General features: G+C 55.9%; 1 protein-coding gene and 1 pseudogene across 3 annotated transcripts in view; one reads left to right on the top strand and one right to left on the bottom strand.

Annotated features, from left to right (window-relative positions):
• The first annotated feature begins 717 nt into the window (after positions 1–717).
• The window catches only part of GSE1 (Gse1 coiled-coil protein), a 412,220-nt gene continuing 397,405 nt past the window's right edge, over positions 718–15,532 (top strand). For 2 of the 3 annotated variants that reach the window (XM_039888745.1, XM_039888743.1), the window contains exon 1: positions 718–3,060. In XM_039888745.1, coding sequence (XP_039744679.1) covers positions 733–3,060 — 2,328 coding nt within the window. In that variant the 5' untranslated portion in view covers positions 718–732. The remainder of the gene's footprint in view (positions 3,061–15,532) is intronic. The other variant, XM_039888744.1, reaches the window with a different exon arrangement.
• On the bottom strand, positions 6,906–7,021 carry LOC120581021 (uncharacterized; annotated as a pseudogene).

Below are 15,532 nucleotides of genomic sequence, written 5' to 3'. Positions count from 1 at the left end.
CTGCTCCTGTGCTGAGGCTGCCCCTCCTGAGAGTTCCTCGGCGGGCTCCACGGTCTCGGGGGACGCCAGCCACGTCCTTACCTGGCTCCTCCCGCGTCCTGCTTGACCTTTACTTAAAGACCAGCTGTAGCCGCTGATGGGTTTCTGCGGGTCCCCGAGGAGACCCTTCAGATGGCTCGAGCCGGGAGCGCTGGAGAGAGCCCCTAATTGGGGCAATGAATCATCGTTCTCGGCTCCCGGCTGGACACAAAATAGATAGAGGAGCCGGCGCGCTATTGTGCGCAGTTTGGGACGCGGGGGTGGGGGGGGAGTCAGAGGGGGAGGGGGAGAAGGGGGAAGAGGAGGGAGGGCGCGCGAGGGAGGGATTCCCCGCCCGCCAGCTCCCGCCCTCCCTCCTCCTCCTCCTCCCCCCTCCTCCCTTCGCGCCGCCCGCTGCCCCGCCTCCCTCCTCCCCAATTAAATGACCCAACGCTTTGGCAGGCGCCGAGCTCGCACATGCGGCTGCCGCTCCAGCCGCCCGGGGCCCGCCGCCGCCGCCGCTGCGTTCCGGGCGCGCTGGGCGCGGCGCCGCCGGGGGCTGGGCGGGCCGGGGGCGGGGGGGGCGCCCCTGCGAGCGGCCGAGCTCCCGCGCCCGCGCCGGCCGCCCGCCGCCAAACTTTGCGGCGCGCACACATGCTTCAAGTTGGGCGCGGCGGCGGCGCGGGCGGGCTCTGAGGGCGGCGCGGGGCGGCCATGAGCGGGCGGCCGGTCTCCCGCAAGCAGCGGCTCATGGCCGCCGTGGGCGAGCGAGCGGCGGGCGGCGGCGGCGGCGGCGGCGCGCCGCTCTCCTGCTTCATCTGCGGCGGCGGCATCGGGCGCGGCAAGGAGCTAAAGCTGCAGGTGAAGCAGCCGGCGGCAGCGGCCGGCGCGGGGGCCCCGGCGCAGCCCTTCTTCCCGTTCCTGCAGCAGCAGGAGCCGGCCCCCGGCGCGCGCGAGCTGTCCGCGGCCGACGGCTGCGTGCTGGTGTGCGCCGTGTGCCGCTGCTTCCTGGGCGAGCAGTGGGCGGCCTTCGAGCGCGCCCGCACGCCCGTGGACAAGCGCATGTACTGGCTCAAACGGCCCCATCAGTGCGACGCGGGCGCGGGTGGGCGCCGCGGGGGCGCTGGGGCCCCCCGCGAGTGGAACGTCGCCTATGCGCTGGGCGGCGCGGCCGGCGACGACGACGACGACGACGGCGGCGGCGGCGGCGGCCCCGAGCCCCGCGCGGCCGCGGAGGAGCCTCGAGACTCGGAGCTGTCGGAGCTGTCGGACACCGACCCTCTCTCCGAGTCGGACCCGGCTGCGCGAGACACCGCCAGTCCCCGCCAGGACGGGGCGCCAGCAGCGCGGGCCACCCCGGGGCCAGGGCCCCGTGGGGGTCGCTGTCAGGAGTGGAGGCCAGCGCCGGGACCCGCTCCAGGACAGGGCGCCGAGACCTCAGCGCAGCAGCACGTGGAGGAGGAGGGAGTGTCCTCGAAGCTCCACCTGGACGGGGAGCCCAAGACTGGCATTAGGCGCAGGAGAAAGGGCGCTGGGAAGCACTGGGTCCCTGAGCCCCGGGCCAGTGTCCTGAGGGGCATTCAGGACCCTTGGCAAGGCCCTTCAGCCCAGGTGGCCCCTGCAGATGTCATGAAAGGGGCCCCTTCAGTCCGGGCCGCCAAGACTCTGGAGAGCAGGCCTCCGGGGGAATCCTGTGGGGGCTACTGCCTGTCTGAGGACAGTGACATCAACATCACCAGTGAGGAAGAAGATCGCAAGGAGCAGCCTCTTCCGTGTCCCTGTGGCCCCAAAGAGAAGGAAAACGGTGGCCGTGTCCCCTGGGCTCTCCCAGAGAGCCAGGCTGCGCCACCAGAGGGCCTTTGCTGCTACATCTGTGGGTCAGCATTGTCCCTGGCCTCGCAGCACCAGATCCATGTGCAGAAGCAGGAGAAGCTGGCCCAGGCTCCCTTCTTTCCTTTCCTGTGGCTGCATAGCCCTCCCCCAGGGGCACAGCCTATCAGCGAGGGCGGAAGCACCCTGGTGTGCCCCTGCTGCTTCTCCTCCCTCATGCAACAGTGGCAAAGCTTTGAGCTGGCCAGCGTGCCAGTCCTGCAGCGGCTGTACGTGGTGCCCCTGAACAGCCACGCCCCCGGCATGGCCTCCAAAGGCAGAAGGCTTCAACGGGAAGAGGGCCCACCTGTGGGGACCCTGCCAGAGGCCTGTTACCTCTGTGGGGAGGACTGCACCCAGGATGCCCGGGCAGTGGCCTCCAGGATCCTCAATGGCAATGCCAGGGGCACCATGCATTTCCCTTTTCTCAGCCTCTTGCCCTGCCCCCCCAATGCCCGAGGCCCCAACAAGCGCTGTGAGGTCCGAAGCTGCCCCAAGTGCTTCAGCATCCTGGAGGATGTCTGGGCCCTGTACCGGGCCTGTCAGAATGAGGAGCTCATCACCTCCGTGCAGGGCTTCCTGGGAAGGTACCACCAGGCCTTCCCTGCCTCAGACCCTGTTCTCTCTGAGCCACTGGCGTCGGCCCAGGGCAGCTCGGCGTCCATCTGCTACATCTGCGGGGCTGAGCTGGGCCCCGGGAAGGAGTTCCAGCTCAACGTGAACCCCTCTAGCCACTTGGGCGAAAAGGAACCCTTCTTCCCCTTCCTCACTGTTTATCCACCTGCCCCGCGTGCCAGGCCTGCCGACTCCACCGGCCTGGTGGCTACATGTGTGCTCTGCTACCATGACCTGCTGGGCCAGTGGCTGCAGCATGAGGCCCGCAGCACCCACCACGCCGTCAGCGCCTGGTCTCGGCAGTACCAAGTGGACACATTTGTGTGCTTCTTCTGCCAGCAGGAGAGGAAGCGGTGTCTTGGGCTGAAGGCCGTGCGGGTGGCCCGGTTGCCCTTGTTTCTCTATACTCTGCGAGCGAGCCATAGCCTACTGGTGGACGACGGGCGGCAGCTGATCATCGGTGCCTGCGTGGACTGTGGGACCCTGGTATGTGCTGGCCAAGGGCTCAGTCGTCAGGGACCCATTGGCTGGAGCTCCCCCGTGGCAGCAGCAATAAAGGTAAGCAGTGGTTCTCATCTAAAATTCACACAGGGGAAGAAGAGATGTTTCCTATTCTTCTGCCAGGAGGAGTTTGCACTAATTCTGTGTGGTATGTTCCAGCAGGAGGTGCCCTCCCTGGGTCACCAGGCTGGCACTTGTTGGGTGTGTTGGCCTGGCTGGGCTCGGAGGCAGGTAGCAGGTCAGAGGAGTTGGGGGCCAGCAGTGGTCTTGTGGAAGAATAGGGTACTGCTGAGAACAGCAGGCATGGGCCTGAACTTGAGCATGTTTGCAGCAGAATCTATCAAACAGAGGAAGTTCGGGGCATGTCTGTCATCCGCCTGATAACATTGGTAATTAGTCCAGCCACGCAGGTCACAGAGAGGTCTCTGCACTTAGCCGGTTTGAAAGAGATCAGAGGTGGAAGTTCCTCTCCACTCTAGTTCCCTGGCAGCTTAGCTTTTCCAGAGTTTTCCACCCAAGTTCACACTTTTCCTTTGAGACTCTAGTTGCTTAATAGCAGATAGAAACGGATTTCCACACTTGGGAGTTTGGGAGCCGGGGGGACGGTGGCCTGAACAGACTTCTCCCTGTGGTGGGAAGAGTGTCTTTCTTCTCTGCCAGTCAGCTGTGCAGGAGGAGACAGCGGCGGGAGGCCTGGCTCTCGCCCTGTTTATAAGGTGCCTTCACGCTGCCTGCCCTGAAGGAGCCAGTTGGGGCTCAGTTCATTTCGGATCCGGCTTTGCGAAGGGCCGAAGCAGAGGCTTTCCCGGTGGGTCTGGGAAGTAGACCTCTGTGAGCTGTTGATCACCATGGGGCCATGAATCCTGATTTCCACCAAAAACAGACCGGCTTGTTTTAATCAGATGCCTGTAGCGGTAGCCGTTGGCGAGTGGCCGGCAGAGGGACGTGTGAATGGGGGAGGCTATCTTCAGCCTGTTCAGGAATGTTTGTCCCTTCTGTTTGAAAATTTCCTGGTCTTGCCTCCCATGTGTCCATGCGTGTGTATGTGTGCAGTGGTGGCATCTGAAAAGTGGACCCTGCCCCAAATCTGCTTGCCTTCCCTCACGTGGGTGGCCCCATGCCTCCATTCTCTGCCCAGGCAGGATTCCTTCTCCGCTGATGTCACTTCTGACTTTAGAGCTGCCTTTGGAGGCTTTGGTGCAATGGCCTCTCATTTTAAATAGACAAGCATATCACCTCTCATTTGTGGCAGGTGGCAAATCTGTGCGGTGCCTGCTGCTGGGAATCTGAAGAATTGCAGTTCCCGGAAGGGCCAGCACTGGGAGAAGAGCCCGGCTTTGGAGCAGGACAGACCTGGGTTCCGATCTTGTCCATTCTCCATAATGGAGTACCTGCAAGTCTGTTTTTTATCTTGGCCAAGCTCGTTTCCTTGGCTGAGGAGTGGAACTATATATCTCCCGCCTTGTAGGGACATGGTGAGAATTAAATGAATTGCAGGATTTAAATGCTCCCAGAAAGTCAAGTGCTTGGCGTGTAGTGGGACCCTCATGTCTGCCCGATGACATGGTGGGGCAGTATTTTCTAGGATGCAGGTGGATCCTCCACAAGGCTTCCAAGTTTGTAGGCTGAGTGTGGATTTTAGGTTTGGCGACAGTGCGTCATGGGGTGATCAGAGTGCCGTCTGTGGGGCTTCTCAGACTGTGTTTTCTGCAGAACATCCGAATTGTGCTGAGTTTTCTCGTGTCGATTTGCTCACTCATCAGGATTGATGAGATGCCAACTGTGGACCTCAACTGATGGCTTGAGGGAACAAAAGAAGCTGCAGTTCCCAGTCCAGCTGGGGAGGTGGGACTCAAGGGGTAGCCTGGTGTGGATGAACATGCAAGCTGGTGTCTGTCCAGAAGGGGTCAGCATGAGTTTGGAAAGGCTGAAGGTCAGACTAACTTTTGCACTATTTCTAAAGCAAGTTATTTCATGTGCTCGTCACCATGGCCCGAGGAAGCCTTACAATTCCCGTTTTACAGGTGAGTAAGTCAAGACTCGGAGAAGTCAGATGACCGTGGTGACTGTCACACAGCCAGTAGGTGGCTGGGGGCGTGGTCTGAAACCCAGGTCTTTTGACACCTAAGTCCTATTCCATTGCATGGAGTGGGGTAAAGCAGAGGAAAAGGCATAGAGGCAAGGAGGGGCCATGCAGCCTCCACTAGGCAGGAGGGCCTATGGCGAGGACGGAGGAGAAACAGGTCGGAGCGACTAGAAGCCTTGAAATCAGGAAAAGGAGGTTGGGTTTAGGGGAGCAATAAAAAGTTCTTGAGAAAATCTTCGGAACTGGCCGGGAGGAGATCCACCCAGGGCCAGGCCGGTGGCAGCAGTCTAGGTGGGTAGTGAGGTCATCAGCCCTGTGCGTGGTGGGGGCAGCAGAGCTGGTCTCAGGTTCCGTCAGACGGAGGGAAAGAGCAGCATAGACACCACCTGTGTCTACGAGCACCTGGTCGAGGCTTCGTAGGTGACAGAAAATCCGCCTCTGCCTTTCCCCCCACCCCCGCCCTGCCGCCCCCATCCCTCCCATTCATTCAGCAAATATTTATGGAGCACCTACTCTGAGCCAGGCCCTGTTCCAGACACCGGGAATCTGGAAGGCACAGAGCCCTCAGTGTCAGGGGGAGGGGAACAAAGACTCAACAAAGAATACGGCTTCCTACAGCGCTGGAAACAAAGCAGGAGGAGGGCGGACACAGCGCCAGGCTGGGCACAGGGAGTACGAGCACAGGGTCGCAGGAGCTGAAAGCAACACGAAGAGAAACCGTCAGGGCAGAGAAGTGGCCCCGCTCCCCGAGAAGGCGCAGAGGCCCCCACACTCACTTCCTATGCCAGCTCTTGAGTCCTTGGTTCTCACGTACATACTCCGTCTCTCTTTAGCGTGTCCTTTGAGAACTCGGGTGCAAGTGGCAGATGGGTACAGAGAAACTTCGCTGGGACAGCATGCTCCAGAACCTCCTTTATACTGCCTCCTATAACTGCCTGAATCGTTTCCTGTTAAGTGTTCATTCATTAGTGAATCAACTTTAAACGGTATGAAAGAAAATGTGGAAGGAAAGGAGAAATGGAAAAAAAAAAAAAGTGAGTGTCACCTGTGCTGTCTGTTTAGATTGTGTTTGTGGCTTTTCTCCCCACCTGGCCTCCTTGCCCCCTGGAGAGCACTCTGCTCTGTAGCTACTAGATCTCTCTGAGCTGGCTTTTGGATAAGGCCGGGTCACGGCTGGGCTGGGGAGGCTGCAGCTCATCCTTTCAGGGGCTCGGCACAGGGTCCTTCAGACAGACCTGGCTTCAGTCTTCTTTTTGCTGGGAGCTGGCTGTGTGACCTTGGGTAAGACTCTTGCCCTCTCTGAGCCTCAGTTGCTGCACCTGAGCTGTGGAGATGATCATCCTCTGGATGGTTTGTGATGTTAGAGCAGCTGGCGTGCAGCAGGAGTACGGGATGCGACCATTCCCAAGGTACTGGTGACTCAGTGTTGGGCCTCTTCTTGTCTCCCCAAGCTCTGATGTCACAGCTCCTGGCCCCCACCGTTGTGTTGGGGGCAGAGAGTGGTTGCTCCTCTCATCAGACCTGGGAGGCACAGCTGGCCAGTTTGCCGGAGACAGCACTGGGTACATAATGATGTTGATACCTGTATCGGTTGCTTTCCATGTCCCAGGCTGTGCCACATGCTTCACCTGCATTCACACTTACTGAATCTTCACCACAACCCTGTTTAGGGAGGGGCCACTATCCCCATTTCACAGAGGAAATCCAGAGAGTTCAAGTAATTTGCCCAAGGTCACTCAGCTAGTAACAACAGGGCCAGAATTCTCTTTTTATTATTATTATTATTATTATTATTATTATTATTATTTATTATTTATGCCTACAGCACCTGGTCTTCCTAGGTGGTCTCTCATCCAAGTACTAACCAGGCCCGACCCTGCTTATCTTCTGAGATCAGACATCGGGCTTGTTCAGGGTGGCATGGCCGTAGACCATGGACTGTGGCTCCACTTGGGCACGAACCCAGGACTTTCTGTGTGTAAAGCAGACCTACTAACTGCTATACTATGGAACCACGTCCAGGGGCCAGCATTCGACCCAGGAATCCGGTTCTGGAGTCTGTGCCCCAACCTCTACTCTGTTCTACCCTTCTGCCCCCTTTGGGGCTCCAGCTGTGAAGGAGGCAGTGTACTGGAGGTTAGTGGGTCACTATTTTCCATGCCTATGTCTGCCCCCACCCAAGAGCAGCTGAGAGGCAGGAGTTACCTGCATGCATCAGAGGCCTGAAGAAGCCCCCACTGGCAGGTTCTCTGTCTTTTTACCTCACCCTAGCGCCCTTTGTCTTTGCTCCCCTCAGCATTGCTCAGGTGTTCAGATTTCCACCGGGACCTCTTTCTCTTGCTGAGGGAGGTCTGCTCCAAGATTGGTTGGCTACATGATCGATTTGCTTTCCTTGCAAGCCAGTTGGCGGGCAGGCCACCCTTCCCTCTTCCAGCTCTGTCCAGGGAGTGTTCTGGGTAATGGAGCGTGCAGCTGTTTACCTAACCGCACCCTGGCCCCTCACTGTGGGGACGCCTGGCCGAGCCCCGCAGAGCAGCCTCCGAGCCCAGAACAGGTGTTGCTGCCACGGCGCCTTTCTTTTCTCGGCTCTGACATCTGAGGCCTGCAGAGAGCGTCTGTCATCACTCGTCTGTCAGGCCCCGCACGCACATCTGTTTCCCGCGTTTCTTGGCTATCTGCGCCCACACGGCTCCCTGCTCTTCAGAGAGGGCCTGGCAGCCCCCCCTGTCTAGGCCCAGGCTTGTGGGGCACCTGGGCAAGGCAGCTGATCAGATAGGGGACCCTTCTGGGAAGTGCTGAAGGAGGCTGCCCTGTGGGGCTGACACTGGCACATTCTTCCTGGTAGCAGCTGGGAAATGACTGGGTTTTGGGCCTTTCTCAGGCTCCAGCCACCTCCTCCGAGGGCTGGTCTGTGCTTTGCTTGGTGGGTTGGGAGCCATCTGCTCAGAGGAGTAAACTTTCCAGACGCCTTGTCCTAAACCTGGAGGTGATTGGAGACAACTGGGAAAGAGGAAGTAGAGACAAAAGGTCTTCAAAACTCAGCCTTCCCTGGAAGCAGGGGAGGGAAGGGGCCGGGCTGGAGGGGTGGCTGTCTTTGAGGCCCAGAGTCAGCAAAGCTTTCTGGCCCCTTCTCTACTTAGATCTCCTTGGACCTCACCCTTGAGAGATTAACTTGGCTATGGGTGTTTTTGGAGGGTTTATAGGTTCTGGACAAGTTTGCCTTGTTTGCACATTTCCTCGTCAGGGGAAGAAAGAGCCCATATCTGGAATTCAGGTCTATCTTCTGCCCTAGGTCCGTATTTCAGTGGGGACAGTAAAAAGGGATGGTACTTCTGCCCGCCGGGAAAAGCATTTCAGAGCTCGGCTTCCCAGGCGGGAGCTCGTGGGGCAGTTGTGGCAAGAGCTTCTACTTACAGGGTGGCCTTCGCTCGGTTTCCCCACCTGTCAAAATGAAAGATCTGGTCTTCAGGGGTCACAGGTGGTTTGCATTACCCACGTGAAGCCTAAGGGACCAGTGGCACTGTGTTGAGAAGGATGCTAAGGTTGTGTCTGGACTTGCTGGGAAAATATCTAGTGATTTATTGGTGGTCCCTTCTATGGAGTTCGGGATGAAAATGAGTTCTTGGGGTCTAGGTTTTTAAATTTTATTTTTCCCCATATTTATTGAGATGTAACTGACACATAACATTGTATAAGTTTAAGGCGTACAGTGTGTTCAATATTTATATCTCACGAAACGATTACCACTGTGCGATTATCGTCGTATAGCTAATTACGGTACTATTAGCTATAATCACCGCGCTGTAACTTAGGTCCCCAAACTTGTTAATCTTATAACCGGAAGCTTGTATGCTGTGACCAATATCTCCCCATTTCACGAGATCGAGGTTTTAAATTCTATATATATGATGCCGGGGCCCCAAACCACCATGATATTCTGTCCTGTGGAGGATGCTAACATGTTAGGGTCAGAAAAACCACACGGATCATCATTTTTCAGACAGCACTGTACTAGGAGGACCAACAAGCCCACAACCTAATGCGGCTTTTGCTGGTTTATTTTTTCAATAACAGCAGCTAATTATATGTATAAGCTTTGAAAGAAATTCTGGCCGTACTGTGCCAGGGACGCAGCTGCAGTTCTGCCTCCTATCTCTGCTCAAGTTTCTCCCCTCGTCTGGGGCTGCCCTGGAGAAACGTGAGCACACATTCTGCCCATTAGCTCCACAAACATTTGTGTGTGTGCCTACTGTGCACCAGGTGCTCCGTGAGCACTCGGCACTCCAAGGACTCCAAGGACGTGCTGTAAATCAGTCAGCCTCTGCTCTTGGGTGCTGGCAGGGGACCCGGAGTGAAGGGACCTGGCTATAGCCATGCAACGTGTTGAGTTCTGTGCTGGGGTCTGCTAGGAGCCCACAGGAGGGTGGGAAACAGGTATGTTCAGGGAGGGCTTCCTGGAGGGGGTGACATCTTAGTTGAATTCTGAAGACTGAAAAGGTCCACATGAGAGTCACGTGCTCCTGGCAGAGGAGCATGTGCAAAGGGCTGGATGTGGAAAGTGTAATTGCCAAAAAACCTTAAATAGTCATGCTTGCAGTGGGGAGAAGGGCTGGGGCAGGAGGGCTTGGCAGTGTTCAGAATCCCTAGATGTGCATTTGATTCAACTTGAATCAATCTGAATTTAAAAAATACCAAGACTGGACCCTACCCCAGCCTGTTAAATCAAAATCTGTCAGGGGTGGCTCTGGTGGCCCTGGTGACACTGATATTTTAAAGCTGCCAGAAGATTCCAGCACTGGGGTGAGAACTGCTGGCAGAGGAAGGCACAGCCCAAGAGTTTGGGACTTTTCATGGCTGTCACTAAAAGGATTCTGTTCGTGTGTTCAGTCTGTCTTTATCAAACCCCTACTTTGTCCCAGCCACTGTTCTGGGCATCCAGATCCAGCACTGAGCAAACCAGACGGGGTGCAGGGAGGGGCTGTGACAGGGGTCACGGAGTGGCTGGGAGAGGTGGGTGGGGTGAGGGCTACCCCGTGGACAGTGAGGAGGATCCGGGCAGGGGCCTGAGGTGGGACCGTGGGACCGTGGGGAAGCTGAAGAGTGCCAGAGGGTGGGGAGGGTTCATCTCAGAGGGAAGCGTGGGGGTGGGGGTGGGGGGCGGGGAGGGCGGTCCTTGGCAGGAGTGAGGACTGTGGCCTGACCCTGAGAAGACATTGTTTTTCTTTTTAAATTGAAACAGAATTCATACAGCATAAAATTCATCCTTTTAAAGTATATAATTCGGTGGTTTTAGTCTATTCACAGAGTTGTATAACCATCACCATTATCTGGTTCCAGAACATTTCCATCACCCCCAGAAGAAACCTCGTACCCATTAGTAATCATTGCCGTTCCCCTTCCCCAGCCCCTGGCAACCAATAATCTCCTTTCCGTCTCTATGGATTTGCCTATTCTGGATGTTTCATATAAATGGAATCAGATGATATGGGTCTTTTGTTCTGGCTGCTTTCACCTAGTGTTTTTGAGATTCAGCCATGTCGTAGCATGCGTCAGTATTTTACCCCTTTTTATGGCTGAATAATATTTCACTGTACGGATAGACTACATGGCGTTTATCTGTTTTGCAGTTAGTGGACATCCGGGTTGTTTCCACCTTGGGGCTATTGTGAATACTGCTGCTCTGAACATGCGTGTGCAGGTGTCTATGTGGACCTGTGTTTTTATTTCTTCTGGGTAGACACTTGTAGTAGAATTGCTGGGTCATCTGGTAACTCTCTGTTTAACCCTTTGAGTTCTCCTTTCCCATAGGGGGTTTGAAGCAGGCAAATAATACGGTATAGGTTTAAAGAGTCCCATTTGTGACTCCTCGAAGCCTCGTTTCATCATCTCACGGACCACAGTCACGCCTTCTATTTCAGGTCTTGAGGCATCAGATTTGTGTCTGAAGATGGGAGTTAGCTGGCTCCTCCCGAGCTGTATTAAGAATTGAGGACAGGTTGCATTCGCTCTTGAGACTTTGACTTGCTCCAGCCACGGCCCCAGGAATCGGAAGGCTTGGATTCTGGCCCCAGCACTCACAGTGGCCTTGGGTGAAACCCTCCACCCGGCTGGGTCTCATTTTCCCCTCTGTAAAATGGGAGGAGATGTCGGACTAGTAGCTGAGCCCCTTGTCTCCCATGCTGTTGTCAAGTTCCAATAATCTCATCTTTCTAAACCTGTTGGCAGGAGTGGGGAGGGGTGGGGGGGAGACACCTGAGGTCAGGGGCCGGCTTGGCTCTTTGAGGCCAGCGGCTCTCAGGTTCCCTGCCCCAGCGCTGGCCACCCCAGCCACTTGCTTTTGTTTTCTGCTGCCTGACCTGTTTGGTGTGGAACCCAGTATGAAATCAGTTGCTGGATTGGGTTTCTTTCCAGAGGTGCCAGCAACCTCGAATGAATGACACAAAGGTCCTGGTGGGTACTTGGCTGAGTGGAGCCAAGGTAGGCATGCTGGGAACCTGGGTGGGAGCAGCCACCTCTCAGGACTGCTGTTTACTCCTGGCAGGTTGCAGGGTGAGAGTAAAGTGGGAGAGGAAGCATCCAAGGTCCAAGACCCCCCAAAAGATCAGAGCCTACTGCGGCCATGTTGTCCTGCCCACCAATTTGTGGGGCATAGCTGGTGACAAGAAGGGGCATTTAGGTTCTAGCCACCCACCTGGTTCTGAAGAAGACGCATTGAGGTCTAAGGAGATGATGACGAAGATGATGGCAACAGCCGACAGTGTCGATAGCGTCCCCTCTGTGCCAGCCACTGTCCTAAGAGCTTTGCGTATTTCACCTCATTTCACTTCTACCAGTCTTATGAGGTGGGTTTTCCTATTTTATAGCTATGGAAATTGAGGGACAGAGAGGGAAAGTCACTTGCCCAAAGTCACACAACTTGGAAGTAGTAGAGCTGGGACTCTAACCAGGCTCCGCACTCCTTCCAGATGCGATGCAGGGACGTAGCTGCGTGGGAGATAAAAGTTGGCTCCGTGAACAGCAGACCGTGGCCTACATGGTTCAGTGTGGGAGACGGCTGAGGGCCTAGCCAGGACCTGGCCTAGGGTAGCCGGCAGCCAGTGTTTGGTGGCCTGAAGGGGGTTGGGGTCAGGGAAGGCTAACTGATGGGGGTCCCACAAATGGATAGGATTTAAGTAAGTGATGATTATGGAAAAGTTTTCTCCTTCCAGAATTAGTAGGCCAGTAATGCCGTTTTAAATATGTTCTTATTTTATTCTCTAAATGTGTTGCTTGGATGTTGCCTGTCAATTGATTATACTCTAGGAACCATTTCAGTGTTTTAAAGGTATTTTTAGATCGTATTATATTTTTGCATTTCAAACCAGTATGGGCTTCATGATTTAAAAACTTAAGAGCAGGTGAGAGATGGCCCGTGTCAAGTTTAGCTCACTTCTGCCCTGTGGACCTTGTCACTGGCTCCACTCTTCCATCAGTTAACTGGGTGACCTTGCGTAAGATGCCAACCCTCCTGGCTGCCCATTCCTCCTCTGACCACGGGAGTGGTGTGAGCTGCCCTGTGGCTAGGTGGCATCAGTCCCACTTTTCAGATGAAGAGGCCAAGGCTCACGAACCTAAGAGTTGTGGATTGAGTTACTAACAGTAAATGGCAGAGCTGGGAGGTGTGAGAACAAGGTGGTCTAACACCAAGGCCTGGCCGTCCCCCTGCCCGGGGTTAAGTGGCACTTGTGGGAGACGATGGGGGGCTGGCAGGGGCCTGGCTTCATCCGGCCCCACCAGTTTAGCCACACAAGGAGGCTGCTTTGGTCCCCTGCACCAGCTTCCAGAAAGGGACTCCTAGGAGGGCGGGTCAGAGCATGACACACTGCAGTAGTGTTTTATAAGCCTTCCCAGACCCGTAAACCCCCGTCTCCTGGCTTCCAGACGAGGGGGTTCGCAGACAGGGATTAAGAGGCTTGTGTGGGTTCTGACGCCGTGGCGGCATGGAGGCAGGTGGGAGGCAGGCGTGGCCTTCCAGACGCCGAGACACAGTGGGACAGGGGCTTGGAGGGGTCCTGGTGTCCACACCACAGTGGCCGGTCTGGGTCCAGGGAGGACAGAGGAGCCCGAGAGCCTGGCCTTCAATCCCGATTCCTCTGAGCGGCTGGGGCCCCTTTTCTGTTCCAGACGGTCTTGCTCACAGCCGTGTGCTATACTTTCTTTTGTGCAGTTGTGTGATGTCCAGGGGGCTGCAGGACAGGGGAGCCTGGAATGTGCATAACGCAGCTTTGTGCTGCTTTTGCAGGGCTGTGGGCTCCCGGCCTGTCTGCACTGAGGGCCAAGAGCCAGGGACACCACGGGTTGCCCTGGCCTGCAGAAAGCAGCTGGGCCCAGAGGGGCCAGTCCACTGAGGACAGGGCACATGGTGCCCCTGTAGAGGTCCAGGCCTGGGTCTTGCTGGGGTTGGGGGTGGTGGGCGATGCCATTCTGGAAACAAAGCCCACATTTTCCCTCTGGGGCAGGAGCTGAGGATTTGCCAGTGGACCTGCACATCCCTAGCCAAGCATGAAAAATGACTACTTGACTCACTGCCCTCAGCCCTGCCCAGGGCTGGGGTGGCAGAGTGCTGGCCATCCCCCAAGGGGCTCTCTTCCTGCCTTCTGGAGCGGGAAGCTTGGTTGATGGCCTGATCTTTCTCACCCCTCACCTTACTTCTCTTTCTGAAAGATGCATTTTCTTTCCTTTTCAAAAATATGTAGGGGGTGGGGGACCTGGTTTTATGAGCTTCCACGAGGTGTGATTGCTGATTCCTTCCCATTAACGGTTGAAACCTGGACCATGCTCACCTGTTACCTCTCACTCACCAAGTGACAGGGATGAATGGGGCCTTTCTGTAGGGCTTAAGGTCTGGCTTCAGGGCCGGTCCCAAGGAAGGCACACAGAGGATGGGGTGTTGCTGGAGGTTGCCCAAATGGCAAGGACAGCAGATTGTTGGAAGCCCTTCCCCCACATCACCCCCTCCAACTTGTGCATAGACATCCTCCCGACATCCTCAGACACTCACCTCTCACACAGCATGTTCACACACCTTCACTCTTACATCCCACTCCCTCTCACTGCACACACACCCTTCCATCTCCCCCACTCCACACACACACTCACATGTGCATACTCTCATATGTACACACACACACAAAACTGCACCGCATTCTCTGAGGGACGGTGTTAAAATCTACCACAATCGAATATCTTTTTAATCCCTTTTCATTTTGTCAGTTTTTGCTTCATGAATTTGGAGAATCTCGTCCATTTATGATTGTTTTGTCTTTCTGATGGATGGGCCCTGTCATCGCAATGATGTATCTTTCTATTTCTGGTGATATCTTGAAGTCTATTTTATCTGAACTATCCTCATCTGAAAATCAAGGCCTTGGAGGTTCATAGAGGGAGAGTGACTGGCCCAAGGCCACGCAGCTCTCATAGCTCTCACTGTCAGGAGCAGAAGTCAGGCTTCTCCTGCGGCTTCACCCTGCCAGCTGCTTTGGGGCGATGGGTCTGAGAGAAGCCCCTTCCCGGCAAGTTTCTGGGTGCCAGTATTTTGACGTCATGATTGTCAGGTGGCCAGAGCTGTGTCCCGGCCCGCCCTTGGAAGAGAGGACCCCCCAAGAGCCCAGCATCTGGCCTGCAGCCTGCAGGAGCCCAGCTGAGCGGACCTGGAACACCCTCTGGAAACTTCTCTCCAAGCTCTGCTCTGGTGCCGCGGGCACTCCCCATCCCCACCCCGTCTGGTGAGATCGTTCAGAGCATGTCGGGCGGACCTTCCTAGGTCTCACATGTAGAAAGAATTTCTCCGGGTGGCAGGAGAAATGTCGCCCTTGCTGGCTTCCCTTGTGTGTATCGGCCTTTTGGAGCTTGTGCCAAATCCACTTCCTGGTGGCTTCGCCCCAGCCAGGCCCACAGCCTGGAGCTCCTGAGGGCTCCACACTGGCGTGGGCTCCCTGCCAGTGGTCAGAGCCATCCTGGCCAGCTCCCCGGTCCTGGAGGAGAGCTGCCTCTGTCTCCCTGGGGCATTCTGGGGAATCTGGGGCCCTGCAGGGAGTGGCATTGTCTAGGAGACATTCGTTGGGGGAATTGACAGAGAGAGGGCTTCTTTGTCATGTGCCATTATATGGGCCATTAGCAAAGATGGTGGGTCGGTCCATTCAGCAGAGTTTCACTAAGCCCCTGCTATGCACTAGATGCTACAGAACAAGAGAGGAGCGTGACACACAGAGTTAAGGGCCGTTATCGTGCCAAATAGAGGGTGTGTACGTCGTTATTTATCTACTCCTAGACACCATCCACTGTAAAGCATATCGTTTTACAAATACTAGATGAGAAAAAATGCTGCCCATGAAAGCGGCACTCCATCCATTGTAAGATTCATCCTGATTTCAGAGAGGTTAGGTGTAACCTCTGGGTCTTCAA

Source organism: Pteropus medius, unplaced genomic scaffold (assembly GCF_902729225.1).
Source record: "Pteropus medius unplaced genomic scaffold, Ma_sr-lr_union100, whole genome shotgun sequence".
Lineage (NCBI taxonomy): Eukaryota > Metazoa > Chordata > Mammalia > Chiroptera > Pteropodidae > Pteropus > Pteropus medius.
Note: the sequence above shows the minus strand (reverse complement) of the source record. Positions and strands in the feature narration are given on the sequence as shown.